This window comes from Microtus oregoni, unplaced genomic scaffold (assembly GCF_018167655.1).
Source record: "Microtus oregoni isolate MIOR12 unplaced genomic scaffold, Mior012 000031F_ref0000149, whole genome shotgun sequence".
Taxonomy (NCBI): domain Eukaryota; kingdom Metazoa; phylum Chordata; class Mammalia; order Rodentia; family Cricetidae; genus Microtus; species Microtus oregoni.
This window is the reverse complement of record NW_024543090.1, coordinates 26,569,181-26,587,936: the sequence shown is the minus strand read 5'-3', so window position 1 is coordinate 26,587,936 and position 18,756 is coordinate 26,569,181. Positions and strand designations below refer to the sequence as shown.

The 18,756-nt window shown below is 44.8% G+C and overlaps 1 protein-coding gene across 1 annotated transcript in view; it reads left to right on the top strand.

Annotated features, from left to right (window-relative positions):
* Fbn1 (fibrillin 1) overlaps window positions 1-18,756 on the top strand; it is a 202,594-nt gene that overhangs the window by 156,830 nt on the left and 27,008 nt on the right. The window contains exons 41-49 of the mRNA XM_041678883.1: window positions 78-236; window positions 889-960; window positions 3,643-3,768; window positions 6,708-6,830; window positions 9,901-10,026; window positions 11,976-12,092; window positions 13,250-13,378; window positions 14,107-14,226; window positions 17,287-17,412. Coding sequence (XP_041534817.1) covers window positions 78-236; window positions 889-960; window positions 3,643-3,768; window positions 6,708-6,830; window positions 9,901-10,026; window positions 11,976-12,092; window positions 13,250-13,378; window positions 14,107-14,226; window positions 17,287-17,412 — 1,098 coding nt within the window. The remainder of the gene's footprint in view (window positions 1-77; window positions 237-888; window positions 961-3,642; window positions 3,769-6,707; window positions 6,831-9,900; window positions 10,027-11,975; window positions 12,093-13,249; window positions 13,379-14,106; window positions 14,227-17,286; window positions 17,413-18,756) is intronic.

The window sequence follows — 18,756 nt, the reverse complement described above, 5'->3', positions numbered from 1 at the left end:
GGGAGGGTCGTGTTAAGCTCTGCTGTGTTGTGGAGAGCCCGTGGGATCACCAGCCATTCTGTTCTCCTTTCTTCTAGACATGAGAAGAAGCCTGTGCTACCGGAACTATTATGCCGACAACCAGACCTGTGACGGAGAACTCCTGTTCAACATGACCAAGAAGATGTGCTGTTGCTCCTACAACATTGGCAGAGCCTGGAATAAGCCCTGTGAACAGTGTCCCATCCCAAGCACAGGTGACATTTAGTTGTGTGGCTACCGTCGTTGATAAATGAGCCAGGAATTGCTAGAGAGAGTCAGTCTTCGTAAAGAGAGAGAAAGAGTACACTCTTTATTTCCAGAGGGATAACTTGACTTACAAGGGCGAGCGTTTACCTTTTAGTTGACTGTGATCATTTCCACTGAAAACCAAGTGATAGAGTAAATTTTCTAACTCATATCCAACTTTATAACCAGACCTGTAAATTCAACAGATCACAAAAATATAAACATTGCTAGCATTGTTTATGTTAAAACACTGGAAACATCAGGGAAACCAATATGACTAATAAATCAATGAGCTTAATTTTTATGTATCTAAAACTAGCCTTGGGCTGTGGAGAAGGCTCGGGGTATACCATCACTTGCCACACAAGTGTGAGGGCCTGAGTAGCAATGTTGAGGACCCACAGGAAAGTCAGACACAGCATCCGGGACGGAGGAAAAGGAAACCCGTTTCTCCCACGTTCACAGCGAGGTCATTTTTCCTTCAGTGTCTGTGCTACAGACGAGGTTCCATCTGCAGGATTTTCAGATGAAAACGTTTTCACAAATGTTTACATAGTTATTTCTCTCCCTGAATTTTTACTCAGCCCTGACCCCTGCCCTTTCTTTGTTTACCTCTTGCAGATGAGTTTGCTACCCTCTGTGGAAGCCAAAGGCCAGGCTTCGTCATTGACATTTACACTGGTCTGCCCGTGGGTGAGTTGAAGCGGGTGTGCTTGTGAGCATGGTGGGGTCCTCTGCTTCAGGCACTGTGTGAAAAGCGGGGGGCATACACACCATCATTTTCCTAGGTTCAGGCACTGTGTGAAAAGTGGGGGATACACACCATCATTTTCCTAGGTTCAGGTACTGTGTGAAAAGCGGGGGATACACACCATAATTTTCCTAGGTTCGCTTTTTCCCTTTCTTTTCTGAGAAGAAAAAGTTGTTAAATGATGCCTCAAGCAGTTTTGAGGTACCAAATCCTCATTTGAAATATGATGTGGTGCCCTTTGCAGCGCCACCTAATGGACAGAAGCCTTCACTGCTCCTGGTTAAGGGGCCTGGAAATCACAGGTTTAGTGAATCTAACCCTCAGTGTCAAAGGGAGGAGAGAACCAGCTGACTTTGGATTTACCTTAATTCCCCAGTATTTCCTTCTAAGTTTACCTAAAGTTCTTTTATGAGGATTTGTTACACAAAGCTCCCCTGCTTACCAGTTTTGTCTCCCCTGGCCTCTTTTTAGGTCCCTAACTTGGAGAATGTAATGGGTATAAAAATCTTTTCAGAGTCAGGCATGATGGTGCACGCCTTTAATCTCAGCACTTGGGTGGCAGAGGCAGGTGGATCTCTGAGTTCAAGGCCAGCCTGATCTACAGAGTGAATTCTAGAACAGCCAGGGCTATGCAGAGAAACCTGTCTTGAGGGGAAAAAAATTTTTTTTTTCAGTAGTAGGGTCTCTTGTGGGAGCTGAAGCAGACTGCCATGGGATAGTAGCTCGGACTAGATTTGGAAGCACGGTGGATTGAGAGGCCTTGCACAGAGGTTAGCCGGCATTGGCAGTGCCCTTGCAGTTTAGAAGCAAACACCACCAAAGTCAGTGGGAGCTGCTGCATCCTTGGGGTCCCCTTAGGGGGTTTATGTCCATCCTCAGATGCCCCCTAAGCCTCTGCAACTGCATCTGGTAGCAGACACCATTGCTTGCTTTGTCTTGCCTTATTCCTAGTAAGTAAAAGCAAAATCCACACCAGCCTTTCCAGTGACCTTGTTTAAGAAAACAAGGACCTGGTCCAGCAATCAGCAGGCTTTCTTAGCGCTAAACCCATACGGCTCCACAGGCCACTCAGCATCCAAAGAAACTGCATGGTTTGGAAAGAAAAACTGCTAAATGACATTGGCATGGAACACCTGGCCTTAGCTACTCTGTTTTTCTCCTTCCCAAAACGTCTTTTAATCTGTCTAGAATCTGTGATTGGGAGGTAAGTGGCCTCTAATGGTAATGGGTCTCCATGGGCAGTCCAGGCATGTAACCCAGCAAGGCCTGGCTCCCACGGCTGGCAGTCAGCGAAGACTTGGAATGGCGCTAGCGCCATCCTCCAGTAGATCTGGGAAGACTTCCAACCATCTTGTCCAAATTCCCTGCTTTCCAGTGGAAGAGACAGAGGCCCAGAAAAGGGAAGGGACTCACCCAGGACCACCTAGCTAATTAGTAACAGAGCTGGGACCAGAACCCAGTCCTGACTCACAGTTTGCTTGGCCTCTAGCTCTGGGCAACTAGAAACATGGTACTTAGCAATGTACTTAGTGTTACCAAATTCTGCCATGACAAAATACTTAGAGGATTGTAAAGCCTTATTTTATTTGAGTTTATATTCTTGGAACTGTTGGCATATTGAGTCCTTTCCTGGGTAGCTAAAACTATATAGCATGTTTATTAATCTTGTCTTCAAATGTAAACTTCTCCAAGTGGAAATAAAATCCAGTCAGAAAAAAGAAAACGCTTAATAATATCCTTTTGCTATTTTGTACCTAACAATGACTAGATTCAATCTGTTTTTGCTATACTTGGTAATAACACATCATTCTATTTCGAACTAACGAATGTTGGGGTCCCTATTTTATGATTTAATCTATACTAAAAGAATGGGTTCTAAATTAGTCAAACTCTTGAAAAAGGACCTGGGACAGGTGGATTTCAGGGTGTGTCCTTTTGAGGTTTCTGCTGTTCTTATGAATGCCACGTTAGGGCTGGAGAGATAGTTAAAGGGTTTAGAGCATTGACTGCTCTTCCAGAGGACCCCGGTTCAACTCCCAGCACACACCTGGCAGCTCACAACTGCCTGTAACTCCTACTCCGGAGATCTGAGACCTTCCCACAGACAAGCATATAGGCAAAATACTAATGCACATAAAATAAAAATAAACTCCACTTTAGCCTATGGCTGTCCCCTTACAACTCTGGCAAGCAAATACCCTGTGGGGCCTCCTGCTTATAATAAGAAAACCAAGTGCCTCTGTAGAGTAACAGATGCCCCAGGAACCATAGACTGGTGAGTGAGCCCCTTACTTTACAAGACTGCCCAACTGGCGTCATCTGTCAAACTCTGACAATAGAGGGGCCCTCCAGGAGAAGATGCAGAGGAGCCCAAACCTCTGGCTTAGTAAACACAGTCTCCTGTGACAGTTCTTCACAGCTGACCATGTCTTCAATCAGTCCCTCCTCATCAAGCGTACACGCTGCTCCGTAGATTCAAACGTGGTCCCTGCCTTACAAGCTGGATGCTTTGCCACAAAACCTAACTCCAAAGACGAGAGTCCACACAGACACATGTGTGTCTGTCTCCAGCTTTCACAGGGCCGTGGACCACACTGTTGCTCACAAGGCTTCTCTGTGTTTAGACATTGACGAGTGCCGAGAGATCCCGGGGGTCTGTGAAAACGGAGTGTGCATCAACATGGTTGGCAGCTTCCGGTGTGAGTGTCCTGTGGGGTTCTTCTATAACGACAAGCTGCTCGTTTGTGAAGGTAAGTGTGACTCTCCTGCAGCTACACACAGCGCAGCTGGCAAGCTGCCGAGCAACACCTTTGCAAATTCTACCACACTGGACTCAACTCAAGAGCTAGAATAGAAAAATGCATTATAGGAAATTCTCCCAGGCATGACAAAAATACCATTTTAAAAATTAATGATAAGAAAAGCACATGGTAGAGACCAACATGGGGGAAAAATATTTTTTTTTAAATTAACTCCTAAGGGGAAAACTAGGATGTTCATTCTAGAACATCATCCCCCAACACTGGATATATTCATTTCCCAGCTAATAAGAAAAGACTTGGAACTCCTGGGTGTGTCAAATAGGTTGCTTTTGTTTCATTTTCTTCAAAGCAAACACAAGAGGACAGTCATCTTTAGCTAAATGTCAAAGTCAGTGTTCTCTTTGAAACAGACATCTGTTTACCCAAAATAAAAAACAATGGTTTAAAAAAATGCTCCAAACGCATAAGAGAATCCTAAATGGCGAGAAGAAGAAATTTGGTTTCATATGGAGAATGTTGGCAAGCATGAGATGGACTTCTGGTTGCCTCCGTGGCCATGTGCACAGACAGAGACTCCAAGGCTTCCTTCTAACGCATCATACATCGTCTCTCCTGCAGGGATGATGGCATTCCTATACATTTTAGTGGAGGAGACATTGCTGCTTATTAAAAATATGGCGTTCTCTAGGATAGCTGGAATCGTTTCTACTTAATGTTTGAGCAGCAGGCCTCTAGCCAAATTTTTTACATTATAGAAAGGTTGGGTTATTACCCCCCTGGAGCATGTGTGACGGTGCTCAGTGTGTAATGGAGTCAATATTTGTCATTAACAAACCTTTTCCTCTAAATCAAGGACGGTTGACAGTCCACATATAGCTACATTCCATTAGTGACCACATGCTTGCTAGGCTCTCTGGCCAGCTCTCAACCACTGTTGCCAACAGTGGTTGGCACACATCATTTACCCTGTTTGTTGTGTGGGTTGTGGGCAGGAGTGATAGCCAGGCTGAGCCCTTTTCAGGAGATAGCCAGTTCAGAGCATGGCCCCAGCTTTGGGGTTTCCTGAAACCGTCAAGAACTGGGTTCCTGTAGAGAAAGCCCAGTGTAGGAAGAACAGGAAGCAGCAGATCTTATTGTCCTAGAGGTGACCTTCCTCTTCGTGGTTGTTCTCTTTCCCTTCTGGTACATGCCTAAGGATACCTGCCACTTTTTCCTTGTATTTTCTCTTATCTCCACTTGAGGCCCCTTGAATAATTACCCAAATACCCCTTTGCCATTAATATTTGCCAAAAGTGCTGCCCCTGGCCAGGACACATAGGCAAGGCCACCCATGAGTAAAGAGTCCACCCAGACCTTGCAGCATATGTGGATTGCAAGTCTGCAGCTGCGTCAGGGCAAGGTCCTCTGCTGCCAGGGAAAAGCTTGCTTCACCCACCGGTTCTGATTAAGAAGGGGTCAAGAAACAGTCAGACTCAGAGAACATTAAGAAGATTAAGTATTTTGATTTTTGGTTTCCATTTTGCAAATTATTCATCTTCAAGGTGAGTGTTTAAATGTGCCCAGCTGCTCCCCACCAAATTCTTAGCTTTTAAAATAAATCGGAAAATGAAGGTTGATTTCACACATGTCTCAGCCTTCCCGAAACTGGAATGGATTCCAGGAATGTTTGGGGGGACTTCCATATTTATACTTTCCAGATATACAAGGAAGTGCAGGAGCAGATGTTAGGCGCGGGTCACGGAAGTGCCTGCCTGCCATCCCACTTGGCTTCTATGGCGAGGTTGATTCTGTTTCTTTACAATTTACAGTCAGGGCAGAACTCACGGGCAAAGCCGTCATAACGCTGGCACATTGCTGCTCACAGGCCCATTGCACGGAGAGGTACAGCCCACCCTACCTCAGTCAGACACTCCCACGCCTGCAGGCTCCACCCGCAGTGGTCAGGTTTTCCCACCAGAGAAGCACAGACCTGAGAGACATTCTGTTGTGGTTTTTCCTGGGAGTGGGGGAGCGGGGGTTCTGGACAAACGTCTGTTTACTCTAAGTAGGTCACTTACAGCAGATCAAAGACATGAACCAGTAAGTTTACTGAGTTACGTCCAGGAGTGTAGGTGAGGGACTCCATATAGGAGCATGGATGGCCACAGAGCTACATCACTGAAAAGCCTACCCTCCCCCAACACGGGGATAGTTCATGATAGCTGATGCCCCAATGACTCGCAGGGAGCTTGGTGACCCTTAGCCGGAGTGTCCTCTCCCCAGGGTCTCCTCTCCAGGACACTGTTTCTGCCATTCTTCCTTGGGACTTACTGAGCCTTCAAAGCTCTGTTACCTTCCTGAACCTTTTATGTCGCATCTCCTAGGGAACAGGATCCGCCACTGCTATTGTACTTCTTGGCAACTGACACAAATCTATAGAGACGTGTATATCTGCTACGACTTTATACTGATGCTTATCCACTGTGATTTACCATAGTTTCTCTGCCCTAAAGCTTCTCTGGGTTTTACCAAGCTGTCCACCCCTCCGCCCCAATCTAAGCCCTGGAAACCCCTAAGCTCTTATCTAGTCCCATTGTTTTGCCTTTTCCAGAAATTTAGATAGTTGAAATCAGAACAGTATTTGGCCTTTTCACGTGGCTTCTTTTGCTTATTAATCCCACATCAGTGTCTCCCATGTCTTCTTGTAGCTAGCCAGCTCAGTAGACTATTGACTGATATTTTAAAATCTTAATATATCACAGTGTGTTTATGATGCATTCACCTACCGAAGGGTGTCTTGGTAGCTTTCACGATTTTGCCATTACAAATGAACCTGCTATAAATACCTCTTGCTACCATTTCAAAAGATAGAGCCCAAATAAGAAGATCTATAACAATGACAGCGCCAGACTTTGCTCTCCCTGAATTAAGTTCTCTGCTGCTTGCAGATATTGATGAGTGTCAGAACGGCCCCGTGTGTCAGCGCAACGCCGAATGCATCAACACTGCAGGCAGCTATCGCTGCGACTGCAAGCCGGGCTACCGCCTCACCTCCACCGGGCAATGCAACGGTAAGTAACACCCCCTCAAGCCCATTGCCATGGCAATTCTGATGCCTGCATATCTTCAGCGATTATCAGGCTAAGGAATAAAAGTAAAGATTTAGGTTGATAAACTCAAAGTAACTAAAGAGAGAAAAAAAATACAGGAAGATTGTTGGAATATCTAAACACTTAGCTTTTTACCTTCTTTATGGAGGAGATATTTGCAAAGCAAAACAGAGGCCATTTACAGAAATGATTACCTATATCCCTACCCCACCCAGAAATATCCACCCCCCACAAACATAAAATCAGCATTCATTATTACTATTATTATTATTATTTGCTTCTACATAATCTCTCTTAGACGGGTTTTTACCACCTCCTTTATGTATGTAGGAAGGCTGCACTTCCTTGAGTTGAAGCAGACCTTTCTGCACAAACATTTAACTCTCTTTCTCTCTTTCTGCATAAACAGATTCAACTCTCTCTCTTTCTCTCTCTCTCTCTCTCTCTCTCTCTCTCTCTCTCTCTTACACACACACACACACACACAGCACTGTCACCACACACTTGTCTTCCCAAACATCTTGCTGACACAGATAGCTCCCTGAAGGCAGCACCTCCACAGGACCCACAGTAAGCAGAAGTTAGGAATGTGGGCTGTCCACCTCTGTCGTGTGGGGTGCGGTGTAAGTAAGCCGGAAGTGTGCTGTCAGCTTCCACAGGTGGTGAATCTAGTCACCATTTGATGACATCCATAGCTAAGGGCACGAAAATGAAGACCCTGGTGTCTCAGCTCAGAGGCAAACTAAGACCTCAGACCGTCTTCACGTAAGCCAATGGTTACAATCGTTGCAGTCAAGGTCAGGAAGAGTATGTCCCTTTGCTCGGGGCTCCCTTCCAAATGAGTTTCCTGGGTTTTGTGCTTTTGTGAATGAAACGACTCGGGAGGGCCGTGGTCAGGTTTTCCTTGGCTCTCCTGGCCCGCAGTCATTAGGGGGTAGGAAGTGTGCTGCTCCCTGAAGGGAATTTCCCATTGTTCAGTGAGACCTGGGTGGGAAGAGGGTGTAAGAGCAGAACAAAAAAAAGTCACTTTGCGAACCAAGAATTGCTTTGTTGGGTTTAAAGGAGCATGTGCAAGTATTGAGCAGTCCGCCAGTGGAGCTGAGATTATCCATAAAGACACAGAACAGGAAAAATGCGGCTCTCGCTGATACCAAGCACAATACCCCAGCGACCTTTGGCACTGGCTCTACTTCCCTGCATTTTACTTTTAATTTATATTCCTTTGGAGCTGGGCGAAATAAGTCCAGTTAAAATAAAGAGTGGCTGGTCATGCCAAGTGTGCCGTCTTAGACTATTTTCTCTGGCCCTTAAGCTGGGCTATTTATAGAGCAGCAAAAGTCAACCAGTTACAGCCCCCTCCGGCTTAAACTCTTTATCTTTTCATATTGAATGTTGACATAAACCGCACCTGGTACCGTCAGGGTAAACCTAGGTGAGCGGTTTGTGTAGCCCACAGTTCAACTGCCCTCAGCTATGGAAGCTCTTGCGTTTTGTAACTATTCATCTTGAAGGGCTGAAGCTTTTATTCTAGAAGCATCTTCGGTCCCACCTCACTTTTATTGTTTATTTTTGAGACAGGATCTTACCCCTTCGCTCAGGCTGTCCTCACAGTTCCTCCTGTCTCAGCTCCTGCGTGCCGAGATTACAGTTGCTGGCCGCCAGGCCAGGCCACCATTCTACTTTAAAATATTTTTTGAGCACTGTCTTATTTTGGTAGTTTCCAGGCATACTGCAAAGAATTCTTTCTGCCTCTATTTAAAATGGGAATGTCATCCTGTGAGATTTGAATTTGAATTCATAGGCATTGTCTCAAATTCCAAATCACACTGGTTCTAGGTGTGATTTGAGGGGGAGCTGAGCTCTCAGATGGCCATTCTGACCTTAGTAACCAACCCTACCCCACCCCTGTGGAAATGCCTCTCCTAGCTCCATCCCCAGCCTCTTTCTTCTGATCCTGCCCTACTCCAAAGTTTGGCCAAGCCTCTCAAAGCTCAGACATAATCTGGGAGTTAGAAATCTGGTCCTCACAGAGTCCTTGTTTTCCGGACCCAGAGAAATGAGCTCTCCACTGTTGGACTCTTTAAAGTGGTAAATTTTGCTTTGTCATCAGTACCTCCAACTACTCCATGTTTTATTTTTTTTTAAAAAAAGTCATAAAATGGGATAAAGGAGAGATCTAAGACACATATCTGGTCCTTACATACTCCTAGATCCAGCAACGCTTGATGGTGACTGGCCTTCCTCAAGGGCGGCTTTCTTTTCTGACCATGAAAATGAAAATCCCCTTTCTTTGCCCATCCATTCTTCATTTGAAATATTCCCTCAAATGAGAATTGTGAGATTTGTTAACTGTTTTCTCTGTGGACTAGCCGTAGTTTCTGAACTGTGTGATCCCAGTTCCTCCTGCGTGTGAGACTCAAGCAGCGTCTTGATAGAATCTGCTTGGAGCTGGTGACTAGAAAGATCTCTGCCAGGGTCAGGCCTTGTCACTCTGATGTGGCTGTGAATGGTGGCTCTGTAGACCCAGGAGAGAAGCAGCCTGGATCTGCAGCTCAAAATAGGATGTGGTGGAATGAAAGCTGTAGGCCTAAGACAAAGTGAGAAGGCTGTGAGTGTCTATTCAATTATGCCATTGTCCCGTTTCAGAAACACCGCCATGTGTTTGACATTGCTGGACATTTTCAAAGGAAGCCCCAAAGTATCCGTGATCTTACTTTAGCACCAACACCTAGGGCTATTCATTCCATAGTCTGAGATGCTGTTTGGGCACCTTATAAAACACTTTACCCCATCCGAAGTTTTTTTTTTTTTTCCTCTTTCAAAATACTTTTGGTGACAGGAGCTGTTTCATTGCTTCACTTGGTATTAAAGTATGATCTAACTCATGTCAACACGAAAATAAATAGAATGCCAGTGTCTGTTTCGTACGTCCGTTTTGAGTTAGGATGCTGTTTGGCCATTTAATGCCCTAAATCTCCGTGTAAGCATGCAGATGGACATAACGTCTACCCACGGTACCTTTGGTTTACAGATCGCAACGAGTGTCAAGAAATCCCCAACATATGCAGCCACGGGCAGTGCATCGACACAGTGGGAAGCTTCTATTGCCTTTGTCACACTGGCTTCAAGACAAATGCAGATCAAACCATGTGCTTGGGTAAGTGTGTGTCCACCGCCCGTGCTTTCCTTCGGATCTTAGTGAAGAACTCATTGCATCTGCGTGTGTGCAAGAGTTAATAATACTAAACTGTGTGCTAATTAGTTCACTGTTTACAAAATGAAAGTAGGGGTGGGTGGATACACAGTGACACACCACTTAGTCTTCGGCAGTCTGAACACAGTCACCTTCTTCCTTGCTGTCCGTTAAAATGCCAGCGTGTAGAAACCCTTTCCTTGCCATTTGGGATCTAGCTTATGGCCTCGTGCATCCTAGGAGAGCCCTTCCACCACTGAGTCACATTCCTAGCCACGGGGAAAAAAAGTGCTTAACTAACAGATAAGTTAAGAAATGTATTTAAAAGACAATTTGTCCTAATGGTAATAGAGTGTGACTTTGGGTGGTATTGATGGGAGCTCACTCAGCAGACCAGACTCTAGCTTTGAATGAAGGGACATTTTTTTGTGAGAGAGGACTCTACCTCATACCAAATCTTCAAAGGCAAATTGAAAATTGTTAGAGGGACGGGGGGGGGGCGGGGGGGGGCGAAAAGCAAAGGATCATTTTCCTATGGGAAAAAGAGGAAGAGGCAAGGGTTTCAAGTCCTCCCTTTTGGTACTGTCAGTGGGCTCTACAAACATGTAGCCAGCATAGCCTCACTTTCCTACCCTCTTCTTCTAATTCGAAGTTTTTAAGGGTCTGTAAGCCCATGAATCAAACTTATATTGGAAGAACAGCCTACAGAGCCCTGGGTAAACCACTTGCCTTCTGCTATAACTAGGTCCATCCATGAATGATGTTTCATCTTCTCCATAATCGGCCTCTGTTTCTCTGTCTCCTCTCTCTCTCTTCTCTACTCTTCCTCCTCTCCCTCCTCCTCCTTCTCCTCTCCCTCCTCTTCCTCTTCTTCCTTCTCCTCCTTCTCCTCTTCCTCCTCCTCCTCCTTCTTCTTCTTCTCTCTCTCTCTCTCTCTCTCTCTCTCTCTCTCTCTCTCCACTCGAACTTTCTGAAACCTGCCAACAAAGAATGTATCTTAACAAAGAACTTAACAAGCTTGGCTGTGGATGAACACAACAGATTTGTTGTGCCTTCCCAATTCCCAGGTGGCTGGCGCAGTGACTCACTTATTTGGATGTGATGCTTAGTCCATATTCAAGGCTCTGGGGAGCTAGCAATAACTTCTCCATCAGAATCACAAACAATTCCTTTCTTCTACTTCCCCCTCAGTATAGTATGTAGGAAAGATGCTAGCTGCCATAGTGAATGCAGAAACATTCCAGTTGCCAGGGTAAGCTTCACAATGCACCAGAGAAAAAATCATAGACCAATAAAAAAGACAGACGATGCCGGAGCTTCTAACTGAGTCGGATTGAGTACCATTCTGAGGGTTGCTAAGTTTCTAACTGAGTCGGATTGAGTACCATCTCCTCCCTTAGCTGAGTTCAGAGGGATTGCTAAGTTATCACCGATGGGAAAAGGAGACGTGCCCAAAGTGGCAGGGTAGCCGGAGAGTGGAATTCTGTTGCTGACTGCGGGGCGAAGCCTGATGAGTCACTTTGGGGTAACTTGGAGAACAAACCCTGAAAGCCGAAGTATGCCAGAGGTGTCCACTAGTGAAGGTCCAGATGCACGCAGAAGTTTTTCCATTTTCAAGTGGAAATATTTGAGCAAAGTGGCAAGGGTGGAGAATTTGAGAAGCAAATAGAATAAAATTCCTGTCCAGTTCTCATGTCCTCATTTTGCCTCCTCCCATGTGCCATGAGGAAACACTGGACTTCCAAGGTGTAGGCCCTCACCTCAGCTTCTCCAGGGCACTGATGCCATCAGCCAGAACATTCCAGCCTCTCGGGGGAGCTGCTGTGCAGCCCCAACTGCTCTTCAGCTTCTGGGACAACAGTTTCTCTCTCTGTTAGTCATAGCCCTCTCTCTCTGGCCTTTCTTCTTCCTAGACATAAACGAGTGCGAGAGAGACGCCTGTGGGAATGGGACTTGCAGAAATACAATCGGTTCCTTCAACTGCCGCTGCAATCATGGCTTCATCCTTTCTCACAACAACGACTGTATAGGTGAGTATGCTGGCGAGTGTCACCAAGTTATACAGCTGCCTTGTCCCGGCCAGGGTGCAGGCTGCTCTTTAATGTACCCACACTTCTACCTGACAGTTGGTCACATGACTGTCAAATACAATGTGCTAATCAAAAGTCATATTTAGTAACTATTGCCTTGATTAAACTGTGTCTCAGCAACTATAATTTTATAGCTGCTTTGATATAAGTTAAATAAATTTCAAGATAAATGCTTTAGGCTACACAATTCAGAAGCAGGTCTGCAGCCTCTTCTGCAGTGTATAAAATTCCCTTTCTGAGGCACAATAGGCATTTTCTCTTAGATGCAGAATCTAAGACTTAACTTTATGTATGTACTATATAAAACATGTATACAGATGACATGAAGCAGAAGGGGGAATGTTTGGGATCAGGAAGGGGTCAGTGGGAGGACAGGAAGGACAGGGCAGGTCTCTAGGAGTGAGAGTATGAGCAAGGTGCATGGGGAATATGGATGAAACCATCTCAAGGAAACCCACGGTTTTAAACGGAATATTTTAAGGAGGGAGGCTAAGAAGCAGTAATGAATCAAATACTGTATAGAGTTAGAAGCTAATTTTCAATACTTCAGAATGCAGTACTAAAGTATGACTTCTTCTGAATTATGTATCTAGTAAATCAGTTTTACCTTTTAAAAATAAAATCTACAATAAAGAGACCAGAAACGGGGGGGAAGAGGGTGCTGAGGAAGCGTGGGGAAGGCGGAGGTACACATTAGAAATGAAAGCATAAAGGAGGTTTGGGGTTGAAAGGAGCCTAGGGGTAGTCAGGGTGGAGCAGAAAATCTATGAAAACAAATTTGGTTTGAAAATTCCATGATGAAACCTAATTCTGTGGATACTAATTAAATTTTTTAAATAAAAAATGCAAAAAGGCAAAAAATATACAAAGTCTAAGCAAAACTGCTACAAAGTTATCATGCAAATTACCAGCTTTAATATGATAATGCAATCTTTTCATTATAGTTGGATGGGTTCCTACGGCTGCGTCTGCGGCTAAACCCAGACCTTCCTTTTAAGTTCTTATGTTTGGGCGAGTCCGCAAAGGCCACCAGAGTTCAGAACGATGCCTGGGATGCAGACGTTTCCTCTGGAACTTAACAAAGATTTTTCTTTCAGATGTTGATGAATGCGCAACTGGAAATGGGAACCTTTGCAGAAACGGCCAGTGCGTCAACACGGTGGGGTCCTTCCAGTGCAGGTGCAATGAGGGCTACGAGGTGGCTCCGGACGGCAGGACCTGTGTGGGTGAGTGTGTGTGTGTGTGTGTGTGTGTGTGTGTGTGTAACAGAAAAATAAATATAGAATCATGAATTTGGGGGGTGGTGTTGGGTGAGGAGGAGTTGGGGGGGACCAGGAAGGTGAAAAGTATGCAAATACATTGTAGTTATGAAGTCCTCAAATTTAAAAAGAAGAAAGGAGAACAGTTCCTGAGAAAATGTCCCCAGAGGCCCAGCACAGAACCAGGCAGTCCCTGTTCTAATCCCACTATGGGATGCTAGTGGGGGGGAAAAAATCACTATAGGATTACACTAATCTTGCCTGTAAAGACTTTATTTTTAATTTTTTTTAAAAAAAATACATATCGTTTTCCTTGTTATTTTAAAATTGGGTTATAGTCATAGGAAACACCTTAGCTGTTAAATGTTAGACATAATAACTATGATTCATTATAGTTTGTTCAAAATACCTCTTCAGAGGTAAGGTCACAGAATCTTTCAAGAATTATTAAAACCCCTTTAACACGCTGCTCTGTTCTTGAAATACTTAACTTGTGGCAGGTAGAATAAAATGTGGCCGTATTGCACACTTTGGGAAGCTTTTTAAGTAATCGCTTTCTCTTCGGGAGACTTTTGTGTCTTTTAAAGAGCCCTGTGTGCGTCTCTGGTTTAATTCTGCTTCCTTTGACTGAGTCTGCTCTGATTAATGGAAATCATGCCAGCAGGAGCCTCTCTCCGGCTTTCTTTTCTCTGCAGACATCAACGAATGTGTTCTGGATCCTGGGAAATGTGCACCTGGAACCTGTCAGAACTTGGATGGCTCCTACAGATGTATTTGCCCACCTGGGTACAGCCTACAACAAGACAAATGTGAAGGTAAGGGCTGCTGGCGGGCGGTGAGAAAGACTGAGGTGTTGCTCTAGAATCACCGAAATCACACATTTTTGTGATGCCATTTGCAGTTTGCAATATCTTTATTTATATTTGTTTTTTTAAATCTAAGTCAGAGGCTGTGACATATGACCTCATCTTCTGTCAAGACAGGAGCAGCCAGTTCTGGTCCTGATCACTGGGGGTGTTAGTTTTCTCCGTGCGCAGGCTGCTTTGGAGGCCCCAGCTCTTTCCCATTGATGGCGTTCCTGAATTAGGTGATTTTAAGTGGCCGTCGTTGGCAGCTGACCGCAACTCCCACATCCCCATAAGCTCTTTAAGTGCCCACCTGCAAGGCTGGGTGAAAGTGGTTGTGTAGTCTGTCTGTGAGGTCTCCAGCTGTAGGTGGGTAGAGATGTATTATATTGGAGAATAAGTTCTCAGAGAGTTTTATACTTCATTCCATCCCTCTAGTCTCAGCACAGATTCCTGTTCACTAAGCGAAGGATTCTCACTACAAGAGCTTCATGAATAAGTCGGTTGGATGGGTTCTCAAGAAGTCACATAGTTCACACCCCCGCCTTTAAACAGTTCTCCCGTCATCTTAGTGGGTGTTAGTTTTCTCAACTTTTAGTACTGCCAGTGAGAAATGTTGTTATAAATCCAATTTATACCACATTCCAGTGGTGATATTTTAAGTAGAAACATCAGAGTGAAGTCTAACAGAGTCATTGATTTTTTTTTCTTATGTTATTTTTTGAAAAATATTTATTTCCTATGTATGGGTGTTTTGCCTGCATGCGTGTCTGTGCACCACGAGCATGCCTGGTGCCAACAGAAGGCAAAAGAGGGCAGCGGACCTCCTGGAACTGGAGATGGCTGTGGAAGCACCGTGTGGGTGCCAGAAGTCACGCCAGGGTTCCGCCTGGAAGAGCAGCAGTGCCCTCTCCTGCTGACTCATCTCTCTGGCCACTTTTGTTTTCAAGGAAAAAAAAAAAATCTTATCTGTATCTGTGTGTGTGCATGCACGATGGTGTGCAGATGCTTACATATGTGTGTGATATGGGTATTGGAATGCAAAACCTGAGAGTTAGTGCTCTCCTTCCATCACGTGGGGCTTACGGCCCGCCCTCGAGTCATGGTGGCGAGGGCATTGGCCCTCTGAGCCATCTCTCGGGCACTTGTTTTGCCTTTCTTCACGACAGATATAATTTGCTTCGTGATTGCTGTGTAAGTTCCCAAAATAGCTAGACTAGAGGTACAGAGAAATAGAAAGAACTCCCCAGATGATCAATAAATATGCCCATTCTACAATATCTGCACCTATTGTTAGGAACCTGGTACCTCCAGGCTAATGTTTAATATAAGAAAAAGAAACAGGGTTGGGAGATAAGTGTGTGACCTGAGTTTACATCTAGCACCCACATCCATGCCAGGTGAGGGTGGTGGCCATCCTGAAATCCCAGCACTTGGGAGATAGAGGCAGGGATCCCTGAGGCAAACTGGCCACCTGGACAAACCAGCATGCTTTAAGTTCAGCTGCGAGAGCCCAGCTCAATAAATAAGATGGAGAATGATCTAGGAAATCACCCAACGTCTCAACCTCTGTCTCACACACACATGTACACACATGTCCATGTGGACCCCCACACTGCCAAACACACACACACACATGCATGCACACCATATGCATAGACACATGCAAATATATAATAACAAGATTCATAATAACAATAAACATAAATATTTGAGTATTTTTACCAAAGTTACCTTTTTTAAAGGAAAGGGTAGCTGTAGTGGTGGAAGAAGTTTAAGAATGATGTAATTCAATGAAGAAAAGTTCAACCTCATTAATGAGCCAAAAAACAATAATTAAAATATGCACTATAACACGGAGTGATGAGGAGGCTGGTTTTGCATTGTGTAAGCAGATAATCACCTTGACTGCTTGTCTCTAGAATCTCTAGTATATGATAGTTACGATATTAAGGCAAGACAGTGGAGTTAGTTTCTTGACTTTCCCTTAGGCGGACCTTTTAAGAACAAAGTCATGTAAATACATCGTGGTGTAGGCAGAACTGCGCAGATGTGAAGCACAGAGTTCCCTGACCCAAGAGATACTTAATATATTTTGTAAAGTTTTAACTAAGGCGGTACAGCCAAGGTTTGAGACTAGCCCCTTCCTTCACTATAGACCTGGCTGGAAGTCACGGAATGGGAGAGTCTGTTTCAGCAGAGTGACTCTGCTTTCCACAAAAGTAGTATGGCCATGTAGCTTATTCACAAAACTGAGATAAATTTTGAAAGAAAAGGGAGATATGTAATTTTACAGTCAGGCCAACATACACAGGCTAGGAGTTGTTAGGAAAACTCTTACGACACAGTGGTTACCCGAGCCACTCTGAGTTCTCAATGGGTTACCCCTTACAGGTGATATGATGCCTTAGGTGCTGAAGAGAGGAGCCCTTAATTCACACGTACTCAGATCCTGGTAGCTCTATGATGAAAGAATAGCCCTGGTCTATACATGAAAGGGATATTCGTATCTTCAGAAAAATATCCAGCAGATCAGTCATCATCTGGGATGGGATTGGCTTCTTTATATGGCTATTAATGTTTTTAAGGCTACAGCATGGAGTGCTGAGAAAACTGCAGCCTGGGGTGCTGAGGAAGGCTCCCTGAGTGAGAGGAGGGAGACGGGCTTTCACCGAGATCAGCCTTGGACTTGTGCTATGCAGTGATGAGGCGGGGTGCTGGAGCTCTGACATCGCTCCCAGATCAGTGTGGGGTGGAGTTAGTGCCTCTCCTCTGATTGGCTGTGCACCTCCATGAATAAGGGGGTCGTCATTACAACTCTTAGAAGGTTCTTACAGATTCCATTTTACATTACGATCTGCCCATCTGTCCAAAGTAACTTTTAAAAATTCACCTTAAAATAATTTCACGGGCAATCACTTCCCTGGTGGAAGGGTTGTGAAACCACTCAACGCTGAACTCATACATTTTCAATTTGGTAAGTGACGGGGTCTCCCTGACGCTCTGTCTCTGACACGTGTAACCCTTTAGATATTGATGAGTGTGTGGAAGAACCAGAAATCTGTGCCTTGGGGACCTGCAGCAACACCGAGGGCAGCTTCAAGTGTCTGTGTCCAGAAGGGTTTTCCCTGTCTTCGACTGGAAGAAGGTGCCAAGGTAAATGCCTCCGAAAGCTTCGGGCTCTCGTTGTTCTGTGTTTATTTGTTGTGGTCTCATGTTTTAAACATGGCAAAGCTCTGACTCTCCGTGAGCGGGAAGATGTTTCATTCACCCACAGGTCTAATGATTACCATATGCCCGAAGGTTCATTCTGACTCTTGAGGTTAAAAACTCATCCATCAAGTTCCAGTTGCTTATACAACTTCCTTGGCACTTACACCCCTCTCCATCCTACAAGCACAGATGCTGATGGGTTTCTTGGTGGGGCATCCTCAAGAGACACTGACGTCCCAGAACCTGGAGGAGATCAGCTATAGGAAGCTGCAGCCTACGTGAATGTGGGTGCAGACCAAGACCCTTAGACAGAGAGAATGCAAACCGATCTCCTGTCCTCAAGGAAAGATGCCCATATTCACAGACTCTCTGGGGAAACAGAATAATACTTGTCAATAGCGAAAATATTCAAGGGCTTGCCAGATTAACTTTAAAATAAAGGGAAAATACTTTAAAGGGCTCTGAAAGTAAACACAAAACAGTGTTTGGTTAAAGCCCAGAAACTTGTTTGGGCATTCCTAAACAATGCAATTGTTATTTGGCTATACGAGCTAGTTTAATGAATTACAGGGTGGGGCTGGCCCATAAATGTTTACATTTAGAATATTGTCAATGTCTATATGTTGCTTTGTGCTTTTATTTGTTTGTTTGTTTTGTGGGGGGGTGCTTCATATCATCAAATAATAGGTTTAGAATATAATTTAAGATTCTAAAATATGACTTTAGGATCCTAGGTCTGCCAAGTTTTAGACCGCGAAGCTATTTAGCAGTGTAGAGATGCAACGTGTTCACCCAGGCCACAGCAATGCCCACCCAAGCATGCCTGCCGTGCGCATGACAAAGTCTTACTGTCTCTGCATCTCCTGTGAGCGCTTATTATTTTCCTTTTGTCTGGTTTTGTTTTACTTTTTCAGTTGGTCATTGCAGAAGTATGAGGGGGAAAGTTGCAAATTCTCTGGTCGATTTGGTCTTGTAGGGAATTATCAGAAGACTGCAAGTGTTTCAGAACGGTGATGGGGTAGAGCTGGATTCTGCCTGTGTGCTACAGGCCAGTCCAGATAGAGCCTGACTCCTACCCCCTCGTTTGTGTCTTTGGCTTGGCCTGCGTTCGGAAAGAAAGCAGCGAGAGGCCAGGTGCGAGTCTGCCGATGTGGCAAGCCAGGGGAAACTCCAAGGGTATTAATTCAATTTGCACTGGCCTGTCACAGGGCAAGCTGACACTGCAGGAAGAACCAGTCCAGCTGCGAGAACCCAGCCACATCCTCTGCCAGAACTGAGGAATGCGAG